General features: G+C 39.5%; 1 protein-coding gene across 3 annotated transcripts in view; it reads right to left on the bottom strand.

Moving 5' to 3' along the window:
• The window catches only part of MCPH1 (microcephalin 1), a 249,402-nt gene that overhangs the window by 139,952 nt on the left and 83,693 nt on the right, over positions 1–25,757 (bottom strand). For all 3 annotated transcript variants that reach the window (XM_025886038.2, XM_073902261.1, XM_025886040.2), the window contains 2 exons: positions 12,586–12,623; positions 10,120–10,282 (listed from right to left, as the gene is read on the bottom strand). In XM_025886038.2, the coding sequence (XP_025741823.2) occupies positions 10,120–10,282; positions 12,586–12,623 (201 nt within the window). The remainder of the gene's footprint in view (positions 1–10,119; positions 10,283–12,585; positions 12,624–25,757) is intronic.

Here is a 25,757-nt window from a genome sequence, read left to right as displayed (position 1 = left end):
GCCAGAGAAATCAAAGTCTGTCTCTCTCTAGTCCAAATACTCCAGTGGCTTCCCATACTCCTGATCATGATCTCCGCGTGCCCTGGTCGCTGTCAGCCTCTCCAAACACCTATCCTTCCACTCCTCCTCACTCAAAGTGCCTCAGGGCTTTCTTTCCCATGCAAAGTCTCAGCTTCAAGACCCACACACTTGCTTTTTTTTTTGCCAGGCGTATTAATTGGATTCTATCTAGTCTCTTTACAAAATTAAAGAACAAATTATTGATGTAAAGATATGAATTCCCAAAATGACAATGGAATCTCATTCATGTTACAATCCATGGTTGTGTCTAGAGTGACTTCACAGACTTCTCATACTCAAAAACAGCTCTCCTTTAAACTCCCCAACTAGTCATCCTAGATGACGATCAAGTCCTGTTCCCAAATCTATCTTCTCAAATGTTCTCATGAAGGGCAACTCCAAAGCCCTCGATTTTCCAGGGCAATCTTTCTCCTATCTGTCCTCCACCACGAGTTCCCATCGAACTAGGAAAGCACAGTGCCTCCAATGTGGAAAAACCATACCCAAGGAATGGCCAGGATGAACCAAAGGGATGGCAGACAGGATGGAGGATCTGCGTGGGACCACCTATGTCCTGGGGTACCAAGGGAGGTTCTACTGAAGCTTGCCCAAGGTTCTGCGGAGGAAGAGCATGGGCATTGTTCAGTAACCACCTCAGTGAAAGGAGCAATGCACTGTAGACCACATGTTTCTCCACAAATGGAATCCGTTATTTTAATAATGACAGTATAAATCAGGTGTACTTTGAGATGACTATTTACGATCACTGCCTTAGCACAATGCCTTTATCAAGACTGTTTCAAAGATCCGCATTCAAGTCAGACAGGTTATTTTTTCTAGTATCTCCATCACTAAACACAAGTGCAAAATCTGTGCACTAAACACTATTGCAAAAATATTCTGTAAGGATGAGACAGTGGGTACGAAAACATTTTTTAAAGTGGAAGTACTTTATCAAGGTATAATTATCTGTGGCACAGTAAGAAGGACTTTGGAATCAAGCCGATGTGGATTCAAAGAAACAAACAGGAGACCTTAGTCAGCTTGGTATTATAAGTGCTAGGGCACACGGTTGCAGCCAACAAACATTTGTTAGACAGAACTTAAGCAAACAGCTCAAAAACCCTAGTTATAAATGTGGCCCACCAAGCATACTTTGCTTAAACACTATTCTTAGAATGTGCTCAGAAGGTCAAAAAAAAAAAAAAAAAAAGACAGAGAGGGAGAGAATGGTTTTCAAGATGATTCTCTTTAGTCTTGGGTAGACAGCGTGATGGACTAGAACACCAGTGACAATCCTAGACTCTGGGTCCGGTTCTGCCACTGGTCGTAATTCTTGGAGAGCAGCTTAGCCTTCTTCACTAGCCAACGAGAGATCCAGGCTGCATGAACTACAGGCTTTGTTCTAACTCTGACATTTGATTCTATGTTCACACCAGTTAAATCAGACTCACTACTTAACCGAATCCAGTGTGAGAAAGCCAATTGCATGCCATCATTTCAAGAAAATTAACTCATTATGACATCATTCTTTGATTTATGAGACACTTGATCATAAATTTTTTTTATTCTTTTAACAGTTAAAGTGTCTTGAAATTTGGCTGTGGAACTGACCAAACTCCGTATTTGCATTTACAACTGATTTAGCTCTCAGACTCTATCAATCCTTATTCCTAAGCTGTTCAGAATCAATGTATGTTGACCTGAATATAGGCTGAATCACTCCTCACTGCTATGTGGTGTCTCTGAAGCAGAGAAGGAGCTTTATGTAACAGGAGCCTGAAGGAAGAAGCCTCGGTCACAGGGCATTCCACTAGCTTTCACTGAACACAAAGCAGTATAAAGGTAAAGCAGAATTGTAGATAAGTCAGGGGAGAATGGAGGAAACACCAAATAGGTGAAAGTTAGAAGATAGGGTCTCTAAAGAATCCAAACAGCACTATGCTTAAACACAATATAACAAAAAAGCTTTGGTCTACAGGGATCCTTTGGTCAAATCAATTTCTTTATTTTTCTGTTGTGTTACTTCCTGTCTCCCACGAATAGGAAACAGAGCAACTCCCGACACAGTTTTCTATTTCTCTGTATCTGCCAGACAATTTAGTCACAAAGCAGGAAAAACACAAGTTATTCTCTCTGCTGAAAAGAGCAGGGTTAAGAATGAAAGTAGGAACCACTGTAAACACGTACAAATTGCCAACATAGTTTTCAAAATAAATTTTTTTAAAATAAAAATTCAAACTGAATTTTGTTATAAAATCACCATAATTTTTTTGATATGACTAACTGGGCCACATACAACCATCTAATTTTGAAGAACTGCTAGAAGCCTCCTTTACAAGCAATTTCCAGAGAATACCACACAAACCCTGAAATAAAAACATTCTCAGTAATGTTTTTCTTGGAGGCAAGCTTATACAGCTAGCCAAAAGGAATATTTTAAGAATCCCCCAAATTGCATTGGGGACAAGGAAAAAGGAGGGGGACCACAGAGAGAGAAAGAGAGAGAGAGAGAGAGAGAGAGAGAGAGAGAGACAGTCATTCCTTTACACAAAGACAATGTGGTCCTTGAAGTGTATCATATGGACACTTCAAATCTTGGCCCTAAAAGAAATTGCATCCTGCGGAATTCATATCTAAAGGCATACACAGTTGCAGATGAACGTTAAATTGTGTATTGAGCTTTAGACATTATGTCGCTTGGCTTTATAAATGACAATGACAGCTATTCTCTCTCAAAAGAGTTTATCACGCATGAGTTCAAGCCCCATATTGGACGTAGAGATTTAAAAAAAAAGTTTATCATGTTTATGCAATTGCATTTTTTAGAAAATTAAAGGAGGGAGGCCATGCAAAAAGCAATTATCTTTGTCTTATTTAAGTGAGATAAACAGGGAAAGAGATCCAGTTCATTTCTAAACTTTTTTTTTCTTAAGAATGCAAGTCAGCAATAATCTATTAAAATCAATAAACACACAACACCAGTGAGAGAAAACATTTGGCAGATATCACAAGTACATCACAAATACACAAACAGGCACTTTACACTGCAGTAGACCCGGTCCTTTTCAATTTCCCGGGAATTGGTACTTCTCACGAGTAATGAAACATTTAGGCATCCCTGGTAAAGCAATGCCTGTAGCTGCTTTCACAGAAAGATACTAACGCCAAAACTATCACTCTTCAAATCTGAGAGTGATCACTTGCAGCAACCTTTGGAGAAGGTTAAAATATATGAAAATCGGTACTACGGTGGCTTTTACAGACGTGGGGTTTCCAATATACTGAATTACCTCCAGATACCCAAGGGGTACTCTTCCTAGGTCCCTCAAAGAATGAAAGCGGGCGTACTTCCTGTTGACCACCCAGACCCCACCATGTTTCCCTCTCATCAGACCCCACTGACTCTCTTCTCCTACGTGCCTGCCGTGCTCACGAGCCTTCTTGGTCACTCCTCAGGACTAGCGAGGACAGAACGGACTGCCCATGGCAAAGTCCTCACTCGTCCAGAGAAAAGGTATCTTTTTAAAATTGTATGGTTAATGCATTCTGTGGACAAAACTGATGACGGTAGACAGTGAGTGATTCTCAAAGCCCTTTGGGGAAATTGATACATTGTCATTTCTGTTGTAAAGCAAACATTTATTAAGTTCTTACTTCCTGCCAGTCACTGATGTGAGCACGGTGCATGTTTAACACTTAGCTTTCACACAGTCCTGTGAAGGACGCGTGGTCCTCAGCTCCGTGTCAGACAGGGAACCACGGCTCAGTGAGGAGGAGTACCGTTCTCAGCACCCAAGCAGCTGAACGGAGTCTATTCCCATTGTATGTGGGGATGGAGGTTAACTTCCAGCCTGTGAAATCTCCGGATCTGGGACCAGCCATGGAGCTTGGCACTGAACTCTCCTGTACTTATTTTTCCTGTTGCTTCATGTTATCATCCTACTAACCGTTAAAACATCAGAAGCCTGGATCTTGTGTTATACTTTTGTGAGTCTTCTATTTCAAAATAACCTTGATGTAAATGTACTGCCAATCTGGACATTGTAAATGATGATGATAATATGATAGAAATACATGGGGACCTCCAAACAGAGCATACATGTATGTATTTACATATGTGTATGGATGTGTATTTTCAGAGTAGTTATTTAAATAGTAATATCCTTTTCATTCCCATTCTCTCTGAATAACTATTTGTTGATTTTGGTCTTCCTAGTAGAAGCCAAGATCAAATATATGAACCTGTCAGAAGTCATATCTTATAGAAGAAACTGGCTTAATCAGTGGTTTAGTATGGGAAAAATACTATTAAATTTTCAAGCAGCTGCTTTACCACTATTTAAAATCACTATACTGGTAAATTCAATGTATTACTTAAAAATATTAACTGATTGCTTTCATGAGCCATCTTGCTAGTGTAAAAACCTTGAGGAAGGCTCTCAGGGTTCAGCATTCTTAAAGCTGTTTCAGTCCTGTCTTTGCTCTTGTGTTAGAGGTCCACATAACTGGTCTTCCCTCTCCAGGCTAGCTTAGCTCCCCACCACCATCACCCAGTAAGCATGAAGGAACATGAACAGCTTCAAAATAGTTAGAGATCCAAGGCAAAGTATTTCTTTCTTTTTTTTTTTTTCTTAATGTTCTCTATTTCTCAACGGTCTTTCTTCTTGTTTATAATCCACAAAGCCAGTTCTGAAGACAAGAAGTCCTAAATAAACGTATTGGCAGAGCTGGTTCCTTCCGGACACTCTAAGGGAGACTCTGGTCCAAGATTCCCTTGGCTGCTGGAAATCCTTGGAGTTCCTTGGCCTGTAGATACATCACTCCAAGCTCTGCCTCTTCACATAGCCACCTACCCTCTGCATCTTTCTAAGCTTTCCTGAAGCTCATCCTTACAGAATTCATACTGATTAAAAGTTATCAACCTGAAGTACAGTGAAGTGGATAATATGGCACTTATGGAATTAATACATTTGTACTTGTGGGATTGCAGAATGATGAACCCCCTAGAAGCTGTCCACAGCTGAGCCCCAGAATCTGAGAATATGTTACCTTCCACGGTGAAGGGGACATTGCAGATGCAATGAAGTCAGGGACCTTGAAATGGGCAGCTATCCGGGATTATCCAGGTTGGCCCCATGAGAACACAAGGGTCCTTACAGAGGCAAGAAATTGGAGAAGGTGTGACAAGAGAAGCAGAAGTCACAAGGATGTGATTGCCTCAGGGGCCACAAGCCAAGGAATGCAGGTGGCCTTTAAAGCTGAAAAGGTAAGAAACAGACTCTGCCCTAGAGATTCTGGAAGGAATGCGGCCCTGACAACACCTGGGCTTGAGCCCCGTGAAACCTATTTTGGACTCCTGACCTCCAAAAACTGTAAGAGAATAAATCTGTGCTACTTTTAAGCCAATAAATTTGTGGCAATTTGTTAGAGCAGGCACAGGAAACGAATACAGTACCATGGACTCCTCAGAAGAAGACATTATTCAAGGTGGTGCCACCTGGGCTTAGTTAAGAGAACTGCTTCTGGCCAAGTTGGCTGAGTATCTGGCAAGGATCCACAGGTGACATGTGGGCTCCTGGGGCTACTACCACGTGGTACCCAGTTCGTGGGGGCCAGAGAGAGGAGAGGCCATTGCATTAAACTGGCAGGATCCCCTGTGCCAGATTCATGGTCCAGGCACTCCTGGTGCTGGCAGGGGATGCACCGTCTCGACCACATCTTGTCTTGGCACTGGTTTCCCTTATAGGCTCATGACGTTGGTCTTGGTGCACAAAATGAAAGGGCAGCCCACCCTAATGTATTCCTCTTAAATCATAAAGGATCTTTGTTAAACCGTCTTGGTAACAACTTTTTTACGGTTGTTCAAGTCAACAGCACCGGCACCATTCGCTAACTCCTTCGCCTCACACCCCGCGGCCTATCCACGGCAAAGCCACCCAACTCCGGCCTCACGGTACTGTCCAAATCAGAGTGTCTCGCCATCCAGTCCCAGCTGCGGTTTTCTCTCACTGGCAAACGAAGGGAACAGTATGCCAGCAGGTTCCCTGATGCTACTCCTTCTTCCCCACAGGGAGCTCTCCATATAGCAACCACCATCCTCTGAGCAACACAGCTCAGAGCATCTCTCTCTCTGGACAGAAACTTCCTGATAGCTCATCATGACACAGGAAGATTATCGAAACACTGGCTCTCATGTCTCATCGCCTACTTTTTCTCTTGGTGAGCCCCAACCGAGCCTTCTTATTATTCCTCAAACATACTGGTCTTGCATCCCACCCTTTGGGACCTGGAGTGCTGACTTCATAGGAGCTGTCTGGGAACTCCAGCAGCCTGACACCTGGAGGCCAGGGGTTCCATGGGAGAAGGGGGTGCAGCTGGGGGGAGTGGAGCCTGGACAACCCTGTAAAGGGAGAAGGGGACCATCCTATCCTCCGGTCAGCTGGTTCACCAGCAGGGACTCCACAATGCAAGAGATTCATCCAAGTTGTGGCAAGAATTACGTTTTTGTTTTTTTTTTAATAAGATTTTATTTATTTATTTGAGACAGAGAGGGAGAGAGAGGGAAAGAGCGCCAAGTGGGGTGAGGGGCACACGGGCAGGAAGAAAAAGACAGAAAGAAGCCCAAGCAGGCTCCACGCTGAGCGCAGAGCCCGACGCGGGGCTTAATCTCATGACCCTCAGATTAGGACCTGAGCAGTAACCAGAGTGGGACACTTAACTGACTGAGCCACCCAGGGGCCCCTATCACAGTTGTCTTTTATTACTGAGCGGTATTCCACAGTATGGAAGTTTATTTATCCCTTTACCCTATGAGGGACATTTGTGTTGTTGTCAGGTTTTGGTGATTATAAGCAAAGTTGCTACAAATATTCATGATATTCATATACAGGTTTTTTGTGTGAGCGTGAGCTTTCATTTCTCTAGGGCAATCACCTGGCAGCAGGGTTGCTGAGTGACATGGTGAGTATACATTTAACATCACATGAAATTTCTCAACTATTTTTTGGAATGGCTGTACCACCTTCCACCCTCACCAGTGGTGTATGGTGCTCTGCATCTTTTCTAGAGGATTGTCGATGGACTTTGTAATTTAGCCATTCTGTTAAATATGTGGTGGTATCTCATTGTGGTTGTGAATTTCTCTAACGATGTTGAGCATCTTTTCATCTGCATATCTTTGGTAGAGTGTTCAAAAAAATGCTTTTGGCTATTTTTTGTTTGGGTTGTTTCTGATTTTTGAGTTTTGAGAGTTCTTTATATATTTTGTATTTAAGTCTTTTGTCAGATGAGATGTGCAAATGTTTTCTACTGGCTTCCTTAGAATGTTCTTCACAGAGTATAAGATTTTACACTTGATGAAGTGTCATTTATCATTTTTCCTCTTATACATCATGCTTTACATGTTGTACCTAAGAACTCTAGGAACACCTGGGTGGCTCAGTCGGTTAAGCATCTGACTTCAGCTCAGGTCATGATCTCAGGGTCCTGAGATCGACCTCTGCACTAGGCTCTGTGCTCCACAGGGAGTCTGCTTCTCCCTGTCCCACTCCCCCTCCCCCTGATCATGTTCTCTCTCTCTCTCTCTCAAATAAATAAAATTTAAAAAAAAGAACTCTCCACCTAAACCTGGGTCATATCCTATGTTTTAAGCATTTTATATTCCACATTTTAGTCTGATCCATTCTGAGGTAATCTTTGTATATGGTGTGAGGCACAGGTCCAGTTTTGGTCTGCAGGTGCCCAGCACCTTTTACTGAAAAGACTTACTTTCCTTCACTTAATTGCCTTTGGTTCTTGGTCAAAAACCATTGGGCCATATTTGTGGGTCTATTTCTGAACTCTCCATTCTGTTTCATTATCTGTTTTCCCAGACACTGAATTGCCTTGATTACAGAGGCTTTAAAGGATTAAAAAGGAGGCCTTAAAAATCAGATCATGTTAGTCCTCCAACTTTGTTCTTCTCTTTCAAAATTGTTTTAACCATGCTAGTTCCTCTCTCTCTCCCTCTCTTTCTACATATATGTGTGTGTATACATATATGTATGCACGTATGTATGTATATATGTCTATATGTATGTGTATGTATATGTATATAGCTTAGAATATACATATATCTGCATATTTATATACATATCTACATATACATGAATATGTATATAGTTTAGAATCAGCTTATCTGTATCTTCAAAAAACTCTCCTGAGATTTTAATCGGGAATGTATTGAATCTATAGATTGTTTTAGGGAGGAGTGACATTTTAACTATACTGAGTCTTCTAATCCACGAACACAGTATGTCTCTCCATTTATTAGTTCTTTAATTTTTTTAACCAGTATTTTATAGTTTTCAGCATACAGATCCTGCACATATTTTTATGTCAGATTTACACTTGAGTATTTCAATGTCAACCCTGTATTATTACATCCTTGTATCTTGGCAATTTGTTCTAAGAGCTTTTTTGTAGATTTCTTGTGATTGTCTACATGGACAATCATGGTGTCTATGAATAGAAACAATACCATTTCTTCCTCTCTAACCGAAATGTCTTTTATTTCATTTTCCTACCTTATTGCAGTTGTACTTCATTCATTCACTCATGTGACCAAGTGGCCCAGGTTCTGCCGGAGCACTGGAAGTTCACTAAATAACATGTTTCACTTCCTGCCTTTCTCGTGTGTAGTGGTTAATCCCACATATAGTTACCATATGCTAAATTTGCATCTGGCTCTGCTTCTATGTATGATTAGTGGGAGAATACTGGCAGTACACCGAGCAGAAACACGGAGGCATCAAGGGAGTTGGTCTTTACACATGGCAACAGTAAATACTGATTCTCATGTCTGACCTCTCTGCTCAAAGTCCCAGAAGAATAGATTGGGTACAGAATCAAGCACAGATGTATATCCTCATAAAAGATAAAGAGCGTTTTTTCCTCTGAGACATGAGGGAAGGAAGAACTGACTGATAAAGACACAGAAACACTGTGAATTGGAGAAAAGGAAGACAGCATATTCATTCATGGAAGCTGAAGGTATAAATGACATTTCTTACAAATAAATGGGGATCAGCACAAATATATAATGAGGTAAGGTAGTCCCCAGTTGCCACCAATGCAAATAGTACTTTTTGGGGGGAATTTCAAACTTTTCCACTTCATGACTTTAAGCACTAATGTCACAAACATCTTATACCAGAGCGCTGCGGGGTTAAATCGTGACACAGGAAAAAGACCACAGCAGTTCTTAAAAATACATCTGTAGTTTGTTTGTGTATTATAATTCTACTGGTTTAAATTAACACAGTATTAATATAATACATTCTTAGGGGGAAGAGGAAGGAGGGTAGATATGTAGCATATTCAATATAGCAACACAAGTAAGAAATGACAGTACTCTCATCAGATAGCAATGCTTTGGAGGGACCATAGGTTGAGGATCAAAGTAAAAATAGAAAGAGTAACAAACAATCTCAATTACTATGAATAATGAAAACAATGATTTTTTTTAAAAAACTACCTTTAATGCACAGAAATAAGGGCAAGTAGTGTTACAGATAGATATGTGTAAGATAAAACATATCCAAATGGGATTAAATGAACATGTTTCATCCTAAGTAAATCCATCTGTAAAAACAATCACTGAATTCTTTTGGCTTTTTAAACCATCACTAACATAGGTCACATTATTTCTTGGTCAAACACAGAAGAAAGTTCATTTGACTGTGAGAACACGCATTTTGTGTTTTCATTCCAAGCCTGTTCTTATCTTATTTCTGCCAGTGGCTGAGGTCTGTATCCAGAAGGCCACCCTTCTGCTTTTGGTCCTCACCACACTCCCGTTCCCAAGGGATCGGCAGTGAGTGGCTGGACGTGCTGGGCCAAAGGGAGACGAGTTCAAGGAGAGAACAGGACGGGGTTCTCTGCTCACAGGGACGTGTGCAAATTCACACGAATGCGAATCTAGTGATCTAGTGTCACCGCCTCAGAATGACCACATCTATAGAAACACCTTCTGTTTTCATATATGTACTTGCAACATCTGCTTACACAGTGGCTTACCCATTCATAAGAGAGAATCCAGCAGCCACGCGCGATTCCCAGCAGCACGTTCAGGGTGCGCAGAGGATTCCCGGCGAGCACATGAGTAGTAGTGTCACACACTTCCCGGGCAAATGAAAAGCCCTTCAATTTATGCACCACCTGGATGATGATGTTCTGCTTCCTGTTAAATAGGAGGAGAAAAAATCAACAAAATGACTATGTTTCCTGCATATGAACATCAAGGTGATTACATTGAATAATTAAAAAAAAACAAAACTAGAAAGCTAAAAATCTCCGTTGATCTCAGCTATGGAGCTCACATTTTAATTTCTTTACAATCAATGGCGTAAAATTTGGGTAAATAAAAAAACTTCAGTTCTCAGTTCCAACTATTTTAATGGCTGACGAAGCTGCCCCAGGCTTAAGTGGCTTCGCCAGGTGCCCATGGGTGGGAACACAGCAAGCAATCAGAAATGGCCCTGGCTCTTCCCACCACCGTTACTTCTCAGATCTGAACCAACCTGCACACAGTCAGGACCAAGCTTATCACTTGCTTATTTTATTTGAAATATAACATTTATTTGAGTTCACACATACAGTTTATTCTAGTAAGAGGGGGAAAAGGGCCCTGTTCATTACATTATCAGATCAAACCTAAGGGCAAATTTGGCAGAGGCTCCTTATTTCTGCAAAGCCCACCATCGTTTGTCTTCTGGTCTGTCATTCCATTAGTGCCTTAAGTACCTTTTAAGAAATATACATTCTTCCCAATTTCCTCAACAAATTGCTCACCATTTTTCCTCTCTTCCCTTTACAATCACCTTACTAAAAAGCCCTTGGCTCTGACACATTGCCTTTCCCTCTCCCTCCCAGCAAGTTTGGGAAATCCCCCATGAAATACAAAGGACATGGAGGGCTTTCTAAGCCACACTATGACATACACAATGAGTTAAGAGATAAATTTCTCTCCTCTCCAAAAATTATTACGAAGAGAAAGAGGCTGTTCTTGCCCCTGTGTCGACCACCTCTAAAAATGCCCCATGGACTTCACAGTCCTTCCTAGTTTTATCTCTACCATCTTGGGCATGTCAATCTCAAGACCTGTTTCTTTACAACTGAAATGAAAGGGCAGTACTGTATCACACTTTAAATTCTTAGAGATCCCTAGGGCAAAAAAAGACAACTGGGGCAAGACCTGGGCCCTATCACCACTTCAACCAGAGAGTCTTGTGCTTATTGGGGTGATGGAAAATATTAAATTTGGGGGAAACATAAAGAAAACAAAAGCATAAGGAAGTGAAAAACTCTAAACCATAACGCTCCCCAGAACCCTGCATTTCCACATATCAGTGATTTTCCTTATTCCAAGTCTGGCAGCTTCCTGCTATTTGTTGGATGTGTTAATCAACAACAGGTGTCTCTTTGAGACACAGCTAATCAATGTGGCATCGGAACGTCTAGGTCTTGTTCTTAACTTCAGACAAGAAGTATATGTTGGGGGTGGGGAGAGAAAAATAAAAAGAGAATATGGTTTAAATAAAAAGTTTGATTTTTAAAACTTGGATAGAGAAAATAACTATTTACTAATGTGTTTTAGACTGGGGGCAAATATGGATTTAAAAAAAATATCACACCCACCATCCTCATTTTTCCCTTCCATATTAGACGATTTAGAATGTTCAGTAAATTTTGTAAGAGATTAACAAAAATTGTGAGCGTGCTCCTTTTTCACTAGCTAATGTAGGGTGTTTGAAGTATCAGTCCTTTCGATTTCATATGCCATGGGTAGGAAAAGGATCCTACGAAAGAAAGTATTATAAGCATGCACTTTTTTGCAGGCTATTTTTCACTGAAATGTCCCAATGTTTTGACGAATGCCTTAAAACCTTACAATGTATGATTGATACTAAAAACAAAACAAAACAAAAAAAACATGCTTTTCCCCTTTAAACAGGAACTCAAAAATCTGTTACAAAGAATATGGTGCTGTATTTTTGTTGGATGTGCTATATATTGTGTTAAATGTTTAAGGAAGATGATAAGAGCATGCCAGCAAGCTATTAACTCTTTCCCAAATGTGTAGATAGAGGGTTTACTAAGAGTTGTAGAGAGCTTCCCAGCAAAGCGTTTAAGAACTTTGAGGGATTCAGCTAGTGATGCTCCATTTATTGAACTTCCATGGTGTGTAAGTGGTGGACACACAGAAACAGTAAATACGAAGCAAGCAAGAGGAACAGCGAACTACAATACCTCTTAATGCTATGTAAACAACTCAAAAAGTCTTCAGTGCTAAACTGCTCATAGTCTTTTAACCACCTTTTTTTATTGCCAATGTTCTTCTAATTCCAACATCAATTTTATAGAGTAAAAGCAACATAGTGCAAAGCTACGAACTGCCTTAAAAGCGCAGCATCACAGTGTATATGAAAGAAAAATCTAAAATTTTACGTTGAGTAGAAAGTTATCAAAACAATGAGTACTTACTCAGATGGCATGCTTGTCATGACTAATGTTCTTGTTGGCTAGAGATTTCAAAAGAGAAGGAACAAAAAACAGTCAGAAGTATAAAAAACATTTTTTCCCACAGAAATTAACTTTAATACATTTTTTGAAAAGTTACATCACTTAAAAAATAAACATTTAAGCATATATCAAAGTAAAAAAACTTTAAATTCCTGGAAAAAAAAAAACCAACAGCCCGAGAGATACAAACTCAGATACTATCCCCAAACAAATCCAAAATAATTCCAGAACATGAGGTAGAGGAGTGTGGGGGGCGGGGGGGAGGGGACAAAAATGCTTCCCTCCAGAAGTCTATTCTCCTAGTTAGCTAGCGGACCTCTAAATGTGCCATTCTGCTTAGGGACTTGCGAGGAAGAAGAGGGTAAGAAGGCATTTTTTTGCAGGCTGAAGAGACATTTTTCTAAGGTTTCTAGGCGACTCTAGCCCTGCTTCAGTCACACATACACAATACTACTCGTGCTCCTGGTGCCTGGGTCCCTCAGATGCTTTAACCTCTTGCACACAGAAGCTCAGATAATGGGACTGCTTCTTCATGGGTTAGCATCTGCTATTAATTGGAACTATAAAGTTTCCTTTTTTTAAAATAAGTTTTTAAATACCTTTTTTACTTATATAGGTACATGTTGATGGCATAAAAACATATATATTAAATGCTTTGGAAATATATCATTAGAAATACAAATTCCCTTATAATTCTACCAGCCAGAAAAGACTACTGTTTAATAATTTGGTATATATTCTGCCAAATGTTCTTTCCATGGGAGTGTGTGTATATATATAATTAAAATAAAATGGACTCACATTATCCACACATTTTTGTAACTGAGATGATACACTGAATGCAACCAACTGTGTAGCCTAACCATGAACTAACCATCACACACCTACTGTGTCTTAAAGGGCCATGTGAATAAATGAGAAGGAACAAAAGGCATTCAAAGGACCCTACGTGGACATGCACGGTGGAGTAGAAGGGGCCTGTGTACTGTACGGGTATATTTGGGGAAAGTAGAGGAATGAGAATGAAGAGATAATATGAATCAAAAAGATACTCAAAGGAAGAACTCAAAGAAGTGTAAGATGTGCTAACTCAGGATGATCGCGGACCTCTTTGTCAGTTGTCCCTCCAGAATAGTCTATTGTTAGCTCTCATCTGTTTTGGATACAAAGCGAACAACTGCAGCATAGCTTTGTGGGCTCAGTCCCTGGAGACAAGACCTTTATGTAGGAGTCTCTAATCACCAAGGGAGATTCTGGAGGAACCTAATCACCATCTTCAATGTTATCCTTGAATGAAAGCTATGCACGGAGATTCCGGGGGAACCTATCACGATCTTCGATGTTATCCTTGAATGAAAGCTATGCAGGGAGATTCTGGGGGAACCTATCACGATCTTCGATGTTATCCTTGAATGAAAGCTATGCAGGGAGATTCTGGGGGAACCTAATCACCATCTTCAATGTTTTCCTTGAATGAAAGCTATGCAGGGAGATTCTGGGGGAACCTATCACGATCTTCGATGTTATCCTTGAATGAAAGCTATGCAGGGAGATTCTGGGGGAACCTAATCACCATCTTCAATGCTTTCCTTGAATGAAAGCTATGCAGGGAGATTCTGGGGGAACCTAATCACGATCTTCAATGTTATTCTTGAATGAAAGCTATGCAGTGAAGTGACCAGCCCCAAATAAAGTCCAAGAGGTGCTCCTTCCACGACATCTACAAAAGATGCCAGTGGAGTGTAATCTGGGGAAAGTAACCCATGGAAGGAAGGGGAAGGGAAAAGGAAATCTCCTGACTTCTCCAATGCTGGGCTACCTCTCCATGGCTTTGCCCTTCTTTACCTGCACCCCCTCTCCAGGTGATCTTTCACACAGCCTCATGGCTTTACAAATCAGCCCACATGCTCACAATCCCCAATTTCATATCAATAGCACAGACCTATTTCCTGATACCCAGACCTATTTCCTGATACCCAGACTACTGACTACATCAAGGAGGGCCATCTGGAGGTCTAATAAGGGTCTTGAATTCAACATGTCCAAAACTGAGATACTATTCCAGTCAGGCAATGAGGCAAGAAAAATAAAATAAAAGACACCCAAATTGGAAAAGAAGTAAAGCTGTCTCTACTCATAAATGAGATGATCTTATATACAGAAAACTCTAGAGAACCCAGAAGAACTGTTAGAACTCATAAATGAATCCAGCAAAGTCACAGGATACAAAAATCAGTGTACAAAAATCAGTTGTATTTCTATACATGAATAATGATCAGAAAAGGAAATTAAGAAATAATTTCATTTATATTAGTGTCCAAAAGAATAAAATACTTGGGAATAAAGTTAATAAAAGAGACACAAAACACCATACACTGAAAATTAAAAAAAAAAAAAATTGGTGAAAGAAATTTGAAAGGACCTAAATATATGGAAAGACAGCCTGTGTTCACACACTGGAAAACTTAATATTATAAGATGACAAGACTGTCTAAAGCACCTTTAATACAATCTCTATCAAAATCCCAATGGTGAGTTTTGTAGAAATGGAAAAACACATCCCAAAATTCATCTGGAATTCCAACAAAACTCAAAATAGCCAAAATAATCTGGAAAAGGAAACACAAAGCTGGTCTGACACTTCCCAATTACAAAACTTACTACAAAACTACTGTATGGTATTGGCATAAGAACAGGTATGAACAGAGATAACATAAGAACAGATATAAATACAGAGCCGAAAGCCCAGAAATAAATTTTCACATCTAAGGTCAACTGATTTTTGACCAGGGTGGGTGCCCAGACCACTCGTGTGTAAAGAATAGTCTCTTCAACAAATGGTGCTGGGAGAACAAGATAGCCACAGACAAAAACAATGTTGGACCTCTACTTTACACCACATACAAAAATTTACTCAAAGTGGATCGAAGACCTCAATTTAAGAGCTAAAGCTATACAACTCTCAGAAGAAAACATAAGGGAAAATCTTCATGACCCTGGATTTGGCAATAGTTCCTTAAATAGGGCACCAAAAGCACAGGCAAAAAGAAAAATAAATAAATAAATTGGGGTGCATCAAAATTAAAAACTTCGATGCATCAAAAAATACTATCAAGAGAATGAAAAGGATAATCCACAGAATAGAAGAAAATATCTGCCAATCATATATGTGAGAAGGGTTTAATATCCAGAATACATAAAGAACTCCTACAAACTCAACAACAACAAAAAGACAAACAACTCATTTTAAAAATGGGCAGGGGTGCTTGGGTGACTCAGTCCGTTAAGCATTCGACTCTTGATTTTGACTCCGGTCGTGATCTCAGGGTCCTGGGATCGAGCCCCATATCAGGCTCTGCACTCAGCGTAGAGTCTGCTTGGGATTTTCTCCCTCTCCCTCTCCCTCTCTAACCCCCTCTTGCTCTCTCGCTTTCTCTCTAAAATAAGTAAATAAATCTTCTTTAAAAATGGGCAAATAACTTGAATAGACATTTCTTCCAAAGAAGAAAAGCAAACAGACAATGAGCACATGAAAAGATGTTCAACATCACTAAATAGGGAAATCCAAAACAAAACCTCAATGAGATACCCCTTCATGCCTGGTAGGTTGGCTACAATCAAAAATGTGAAAAATGACAAGTGTTGATTTTTAAGTATGATGCCGCTATTGTGGAAAACAGTTTGGTGGTTCCTCAAAAAGTTAAACCCAGAATTACCATACAGTCAAAACACTTACTCCAAGGTATTTACCAAAAAGGATTGAAAACAGGGACTCAGATACTTGTGTGAGAATTGTCGTCACAGCATTATTAACAAGAGCCAAAGGGTGGAAACTGCCTACGTGCCCAACAATAGATGAATGGATATGATTAATCTGCCGTTTACATGCAATACAATATTATTATTCAGCCATAAAAAGTAATGAGGCTCTAATACTATATGACAACATGGATGACTCTGAAAACAGCGTGCTAAGTGAAAAAAGCCTGACATACAAGACAAATATTGCATGATTCTACTTATATAAAATATCTAGAATAGGTAAATTCCCAGAGGCAGAAAATAGAACAGACTCCCAGGGGCCAGGGGTAGGGTGGGAAATGGGGAGTTGTTGCTTAAGGAGTTCCAAGTTTTATTCTGGAGTGAAGAAAATGTTTTGGAAAGAGATAGTGGCGATGACTGCATGACAGTGAACACTGACACTGAACCGTACACTTAAAAAATTGTTAAAATGGCAAATGCTATGTTGTATGTATTTTATCACAATAAAACAATTACACTACCAATCTTCTCTCCTAAACCCACTCCTTCCACAGCCTTACTGGTTTAGTGGCTAATTCCACTCCTGCTCAGGTCAAAAGCATTTTCATCATCATTCTCTTCATTATTTTCTCGTACCTCACATCCGATCCATCAACTCATCCTATCAACTCAACCTTGCAGATGTATCTAGAATCTGACCACTTCTCATCAACTCCACTTGTGATATGTCAGCATCTCACGTGGGTCACTGTCAAAGCCACTTAAATCATCTCCCTGCTAAAATCCCGAAGACTTCAGTCAATGCTCAACACACAGCCACGGCCACACTGTGGAAACACGTGTTAGATTGAGTCACTAATTCTCACAGAACCTCTGGTGGCTTCGTGTCTCATTCTTCATATATATGAACATATGAATATAATTAATCTATTACTATCACTCAAAAAGAGAAAAATCATATAAAATCAATAACCCCTGGTAAGTCTGAGTAGAGGAAGTTCAAACAGTTAAGCCAACCAGAAGCTTGACAGCCCAGGGACATCTCCCCTAGGCTGAGGGAGAGAAACGGTTGTATATAAGGAAACTCAACCCCCAAAATAAAAGTCTAAAAAAAGAAAAAATATAAAGAAGGCCAAACAAACAATCTGACATGTAGATATTGGATAAGGAATCTAGAAGATGAAAGGTTCACTGACACGGCCCAGCCCCAGAACCTACGAGAGACAAGCTCTCCCTAGAGTCCCATGCTAATGAGTGCCATGATAGAGAGCACACATTCAGACTGGTGTGACAAATATTCCTGAAATACAGTGATGAGAGAAAAGTAGCAATGTTGTTATTAAGAGTAAGCATATTTACTTATCTGTTCTCATTAATTACACATTAGAAAATATATGCAATAGAATTCCCTCGATTAATCAAGGAAGCTCCTTATACAATGACATGGATTGGTATCTGCAACTTACTTAAAAATGAATAACAAGGGCGCCTGCGTGGCTCAGATGGTTAAGCATCTGCCTTCGGCTCAGGTCATGATCCCAGGGTCCTGGGATCGAGTCCCACATCAGGCTCCCTGCTCCTTGGGAGCCTGCTTCTCCCTCTGCTTCTCTCTCTCTCCCTCTGTCTTTCATGAATAAATAAATAAATAAAATCTTAAAAAAAAAAAATGAATAACAAAATATGATGGTTGATGGAGGGAGAAATAGATACATGATAAAGTAAATATTTAAAAGAGTTATTGTAGAATCAAGGCTGGAGGATAAAATTGTGAAATATTTTGAAATGGAACAAGAGATTACTGGCCGTCTCCATGGGACACCTGTGAGTTGTTCAGCACACACACCCTTCAGGGTTATCTGCTTCTATGGGGTTTATGCCTTTGGTTGTCTTTGAGCTACTTTACAACTCTATTAGCTGTTGAAAATTGATAGGAATGCAAATTATTCTTGTCTACAGAAATGCAAAATCTGTCCAGTGGACTTGCAAGTCACTTCCCTCTCAGAGCGGTGACAAAGCCATGTCTGCACTCCTGATGGTCCATTAACACACGTCTCCTCTGTGGGTTCTCCTTTGAAGAGGACAAAACAACTTTGCATTCTCATCATTAATTAATGAGTTAAATAAAATCTTTAACACACACTCATTTTCTATTAGTGAGAAAGTTATGATGTATCTTTTTTTAAAAATTATTTTTTAACAGTTAGGAAGATTTTCTACCAAGTTGCCCAACAGGTTCATCTGCTAAAGATTAGCTGCTTCTGTCAGACAGAGAATGTCCCACAGTCGGCTTGAGCCCAGGATGGTCTATTATTGGCTCCCAGAGCTGAATGCCAAGTGGCAACAGAACTTTGCTGGTTCTGTTTCTCTAATTTTAATTTTCCTCTCCACTTGTTTTGTTTTGTTCCATTAATGGACGAATGCCTCCATTAGTGGAGGCAATGCTCAGGAATTTGGTTTTATGGTCTGACTATTTGGTGTTCTAAATAAATTAATTAATGGGCTATACAGATTTATTCTTTTTTGGTAAGAGACCATAGAGGACTGGGTTTATTAGCCTTTTTTTTTTTCTCCTTTTTTCTGCTTCTTTGCCCATTTTAGAGCTAAAATCAATTAAGACATTCATGCCCACAAGGAAGGAGAATAGCTCCTTGAAATCTGGACTGGTTTTAGTATTTCAGTCTTTATTCTTGACCAGTGACTGAAATTATAACTAACTCAGAAATGTTTTAAGAATTCAAATTCACGGCAGTCGCCTCTTGTTCCTCCGCACTGGCAGATAAGATTTCTAAAGAAGAGTCTTTAAGCAGTATTTCCATTAAACCTGGTACTGATGATTCATGGCTTACATCAGATGCTGAAGACTTAAATTTTGGTATCCAGGAAGGAGAGGTGCAGCCGGCAATTGGAAACCAGGACGATGGTATTAGTATTACTGAAAGTGCTCCACAAGAGCAAACAGTTAATGACAATCTGACTTCTGCTGATAGAGCATACAAAAGTAATAGTAGTGTTATGATGTCAGCATTAGGATTAGAAGAGGAAGACGGAGAATCACCTTTGGATTCTGAGAGTATTTCTGAGAGTCTTCCAGAGAAAGACGTGAAACGTTTATCTGGAGCTGTGGATCAGAAAGGACCACGTATATTAAGTGAAGAAGTAGAAGATTCTCCTAAAATATATCCTTACGTGAAGCCTACCATTGAAGTGAAAGATTCCGTTCCTACTAAAACAGTAGAAGTGAAGGAAAAACAAACATCCAAATCAGCTTTGTCCAGTTGGAAGTCTTCAGTGTGTTTGGCTCACAGTACTGTGTCTTGTCAAAGATCCAGGGCTTTGAGAGTTGATGATGAATGCCCATCTGTATCACACTCGGTGACCCAAAATCAGTCAGCATCCAGAGGATTTGGACAGACGACCTTCATAGAGAAAGTAAAGATTAATGATATTGGAGTTGTGTTTCTGTTAGAGAATTATAAACTCCATGACCTGTATAAATCACAGCTACCAGAAAGCAGAGAGCACAAACAAGATTTGCCAGCAGAACGAAACTTAGAAAGGACATCAGAGGAAGAGCAAAAAAGACTTGATGAAAGTGAAAATAACCACCTACAGAGTATTTCTGAGAGTCTTCCAGAGAAAGACGTGAAACGTTTATCTGGAGCTGCGGATCAGAAAGGACCACGTATATTAAGTGAAGAAGTAGAAGCTTGGTAGATCCAAGAAGGACGACTTTTAAAATACCTACCGGCTCAAGATGCCCATCGACAGATGAATGGATAAAGAAGATGTGGTATATATACACAATGGAATATTATGCAGCCATCAAAAGGAATGAGATCTTGCCATTTGCAACGACGTGGATGGAACTGGAGGGTGTTATGCTGAGTGAAATAAGTCAATCAGAGAAAGACATGTATCATATGACCTCACTGATATGAGGAATTCTTAATCTCAGGAAACAAACTGAGTGTTGCTGGAGTGGTGGGGGGTGGGAGGGATGGGGTGGCTGGGTGATAGACATTGGGGAGGGTATGTGCTACGGTGAGCGCTGTGAATTGTGCAAGACTGTTGAATCACAGATCTGTACTTCTGAAACAAATAACGCAACATATTTTAAGAAAAAAGGAAAAGAAGAAGATAACAGGAGAGGAAGAAAAGGGGAGTATGTCAGAGGGGGAGACGAACCATGAGAGATGATGGACTCTGAAAAACTGAGGGTTCTAGAGGGTAGGGGGGTGGGGGGATGGGTTAGCCTGGTGATGGGTATTGAGGAGGGCACGTTTTGCATGGTGCACTGGGTGTTATGAACAAACAATGAATCATGGAACACCGCATCAAAAACTAATGATGTAATATATGGTGATTAACATAACAATAAAAAAAATTAAAAAAAAAGAATTCAAATTCACATAGTTAATGTGTTTGGAAATTACTATTAGTTTAGTAATTTTGGCTTAATGAAAATAGTTATGTCTTTATCTGAATCTCCATGTTAACTATAACATAAACATACTTTTTAGTCTACTTGAGTTTATTTTTCCTAGACTTAGACAGGTTTACTGATCAAATAAAATAAGATTACTCCTGTATAATGTTAAAGACTTTTTTAAAAATATAAACTTGTAACAAATCATTATTCTAACAAACTTTTTATATCAATACTAATTGTGTTTTGTAACATGTTAGTGTGAATATAATTTCCAGGATCTTTACTGTTAAATTAAACAAGGAAGCCGCTAGACTAAGGTGGCTCTAAAGCCTTAGCAGCCTACATAAGCAAACCAAACCAGCACCTGTAGACCCCTTAAGGTTAAGCAATCAAAACCAATGAACAGCCAGTCACAAAGAGCCAACTAAGCTTTCCGAGATAAGGCAACTGCTTAAGATATAGCCCATCAAATAATTTCCTTGCTTGATTCCATCTCTTCTCTGTAAGTCTTTCCCCTAGCTCATGGCCTTGGAGCATCCCTAACCATTTCTATTTGTCAGTGCCTGATTCAAATCAAATTTTGCTCAAATAAACTCTTAAAATTTTTATTTTTATTATTTTTTAAAGATTTTATTTATTTATTTGAAAGAGAGACAGAGACAGTGAGAGAGAGCACAAGCAGAGAAGAAAGGGAGAAGCAGACTCCCCGCTAAGCAGGGAGCCCATCGCGGGGCTTGATCCCAGGACTCTGAGATCATGACCTGAGCGGAAGGCAGACACTTAAACGACTGAGCCACCCAGGCGTCCCCCCCCCTTAAAATCTATAATATGCATATGAAACAAAATCGCTATGTTGAAGAGATATATGCCCATATTCACTGCAGCATTATTTAAGATCAATACGACATGCAAACAGCCTAAATGTCCATTGGCAGATAAACAGATAAAGAAAAAGTGGGATATATACACAATGGACTATTATGCAACCATAAAGAGGAAGGAAATTCTGTCATTTGTGACAACCTGGATGGACCTTGAAGGCATTATGCTACGTGAAAGTCAGAGAAAGACAAATACTGCGTGACCTAATTTATATGTATGTAGAATCCAAAAAGAGAGAACAGATAAGAGATCAGATTTGTGATTACCAGAGGAGGAATTAGGTGAAGGTAGTCAAAAGGTACATACTTCTGATAAATAAGTACTGGGGGTGTAAATTACAACATGATGACTATAGTTAGCTCTGTTGTAAGCTATATTTGAAAGTTCTTAAGAGTAAATCCTTGAAGTTCTCATCACAAAGAAAACAACTTCTTTTTTTGTATCCATATGAGATGATGGATGTTAACTAAACTTGCCGTGTAATCACTTCAAAATATACGTAAGTCAAAAAAAAATTTGTAATATACTTCAGTTTATCTTTTAATATTAGGTAACATAAACCTTGGACAGATATCAATTAAGAATTTGTTGGATACAGGGCACTTGGGTGGTGCAGCTGGATGAGCGACCAACTCTTAGTTTCAGCTCAGGTCATGATCTCAGGGTCTTGAGATCAAACCCCGTATGGGGCTCTGTGCTCAGCAAAGAGTCTGCTGGGGACTTTCTCTCCCTCTCCCTCTGCCCTTCCACCTGCTTTCTCTCTCCCTAAAATAATAAATCTTTTTAAGAAATTGTTGAATAACTTAGTAATTTATTAGAGAATACTGAAACACAGATTACTAAGCAGAGTTTTAATTTTTTCTATATTTTTGCTTATTTTTATATGCCATACAGAAGCTCTATCTTTGGGTCATGTCAGTGAATATGTTCATTTTTGCAACTTTAAAAGGGTGTAAAATAGACACAGGGGTAGACGGTGTAATGGAAGCCTTGCTGGCCTGCTAACATACCTGTGTAAAATGGACATTTACAATTGTTCTCCCCAGTTTTCTGTGAAACAGAATTTAGTAATTTTGGCCAAAAAATATAATTAATATGAATGATTAAGGTTATATTAAAAGTAATACTGACAGAGGAATACAATTGTGCATGAGTCTGTCTTTCAAAACAAAATTGTATTTCTTACAGCAGTGGTTTTCAGATTCTATGATCTCTGGAGCCCTTTATACTATTGGGACTTATTGAGGAACCCAAAAAGTCTTTGTTTTTGTAGATTATGGCCATCGATATTTAACATCATAGAAATTAAAACTGAAAAACTTTAAAAATATTTATTGACGCACTTAAAGATAGCAAGAACACAGTGCCTGTTAACAGAAAATAACATCTCCGTGTTACTATTCAGTTGTTGGGACCAAATGAATGCAGCTCTGGGTTTAAGCAAAGTGTCAGTTTGCCACAGGATAAGAAAAGGCGTACTGAAGAAAAAACTTGGAAAGTTCACTTAACTTGCTTTAGTTTATAATACTTGAGTCTGAAGGAAAGATCAAAATGTGTTACAATTTTAGTCAATTGTGCCTGATGTTGATGGGCTGTTTTTATGGTTACTGATTATTGCCTACAATGCAAAAGATCAGTCTTAATTTTCCGTATAATCTGCTTAGAAAGCAAAGACTATGTTTTAAAAGAATAATGATCTCTCCTTTATGTTGAATATATGATACCTGTTATTAAGAAAATAAAGTTTCTTCACTTAGATTACAGTCCATGCTTGTGTTTAAATGTTTTCTCATCCCTGTGATTAAATAACTTAGCCGGTATGGTTTCTCAGGCACACATGATCCTATCTTAAGGATCTGTGTGGATCTTGTGACTTTGATTTTTGCCTTCTCTAAATTGGATCCTAAATACATATATATTTATAAATAAAACTTGAAGGACATCACTTACACCTAAAACTAGCCTTGAGATTTCTCAAAGAATCCTTGGAAATCACAAAATATGTTTTGCACTTGTAAGAGAACTGTAGGATAATTAGGTTGAATGTGTCACTATTGCCAAGTTCCATGTGAAATCAGAAGGGCCACTCCGCCTGTCTAGGTGAGTATTTAATAGATACGTTACCAATTATTCAGAATCATAGGTTTCGAGGAAAATCCTTGGTATTGGTTATTGACCTTCTTGTCCACAATGTTTTTTCCTTCAGGGACAACACTGGCCAGATGCTTTCCTAACAGCTGTGTTGACTTTTTTTCTATTGAGGGTGTTCTAGTCCTACTATGCTGCGAGTAGGCAAAGTACACTGTCACAATCTGTTATTAAATTGTTAATTTGGTGAGGGTCTTGCTTCTGTAATTTAAATCAGCATCTTGTAGGCCAGTGGCTTTCAACTGGAGATGCATGTCAGACTTATCTATGATTTTTTTTATAAAAATATAGATGTCCAGGACCTAATGTGGGCTTACTAAATCTCTTGATATTCTGACATGTTCTTAGTATATTTATTGTGTCTCAGGAACATTATACTACACTCAAGATTTGTTTCCTCCGTAAAAATTGGGTTGATCCTCTTGAGATAGAGAAACTGAAGGACTCCATTTAAAAAATCTGCTTTTTGGTTCTTTTCCTACTTCTCTTCTTGCTAGGAACTGCACCCCCACATTACACATGCCTCAGAATGCAAATAGGGTATGTCCTCCTTGTAAGAGACAAGGAGTGAATGATTCCTCTAGAATAGAAAACATGTAAGAAGGGACCAGGGAAGAACGACGGGAGGAACCATCACATGTGTATCCCAGACCAGCGACCCTACAATGTCGCCACCAGGACCCCTGACTCCAAGGAAGAACTGATTTATGAAGGTCACCTGGGCCCCCGTCTTTGTCCTAACATGTTCCTGAATGCCCGAGAAGACAAGCACACCAGACCACAATCCTCGAGCACAGACAAGACTCTCTCCTTTCTGAGTCTCCCAGACATTTGCTCTGTACCTGTTCTCCAGACCTTCAACAACTCTGTGTTCACATGAACTCAAGCTCCCCCAGAACAGAACTGCATAGGATTAAATGAGGGAAATTCAGTGTGCTTGTGGACTTGGAATTTTGTTGATATTGCTTTAATGTTCTACTTTATGAACACTTCTCTTTCTTCTTAAGCTATCTGTAATTCAGAAGAATACAGTAGACACTGCTTCTGCAAACTGAAATAAAACATTTAAAAATACCTGATTTTCAAAGACTGCCTCAAAATTTGGAATCTTTTACTAAGTCCCTTTGCTTTCCAAGCCAGAACAGATTTTTGTATAGTTTCAGAATATGTTCTGCATCTTACCAGAATATAATTGGAAAACCTGGTTATGAAACCAGGCCTTGCCTAGAATGTCGTATTTGAGAATGATGCTCACTTAAAATCAGGTCCAGCTAGCCTCTTTGAAGGAGCTAAGGCTGGCTCTACTCAGGGAGCCAAGTCCTCCTGGGAAGACGGCCCTGTACCCGGCTTAAAATCCCAGGCTCACAGATGCTGAGGAAGGTCACTTCCGGAACGGGCAAGACACTTAGGATATTTTGAGGACCTCTAGAAGAGAAATCCTCCTAAATCCATGGGTACTGTGGATAAACTTTGGTGGGGGAATTGTCAGGCTTGGTATTTAAACTTGGGATAGCCGATAACATAGGGAAACAAAGGCCAATCCAAAATCACTCATGAAAATGCTCAGACAGACATTAATTTTATTTGTTCAATATGGCATGACTCTGGGTTTTACAAGCATCCCCCAGAAAGCCAGTAAACACCCTTGCTGCCCCTGTGTAAATACTCAAACAGTAACTGGTTGAGAGCAGCCTGAGTTTGTAATCAAGAATAATCCTTTTTGAGATCATTTGATCACAAAAGGAAAAAAAAAAAAAAAAACTTGTGCAGAAACACTGTGTAATAGACTCTGAGACAGAACGAAAGATTACTGGGTGACATAAACTGTGAACTGTTTGAGGACACAACCTTTGAGTTACTGGATTCTGCGGGCTTGATGTTCTTCATTGTCTTGGAGCTGCAGACAACCCTG

Source organism: Callorhinus ursinus, unplaced genomic scaffold (assembly GCF_003265705.2).
Source record: "Callorhinus ursinus isolate GAN/ISIS: 27379988/994484 unplaced genomic scaffold, GSC_fseal_2.0 scaffold17, whole genome shotgun sequence".
In the NCBI taxonomy this organism is placed as follows: domain Eukaryota; kingdom Metazoa; phylum Chordata; class Mammalia; order Carnivora; family Otariidae; genus Callorhinus; species Callorhinus ursinus.
The sequence above is the reverse complement of the archived record's forward strand: the minus strand, read 5'-3'. Positions and strand labels throughout refer to the sequence as shown.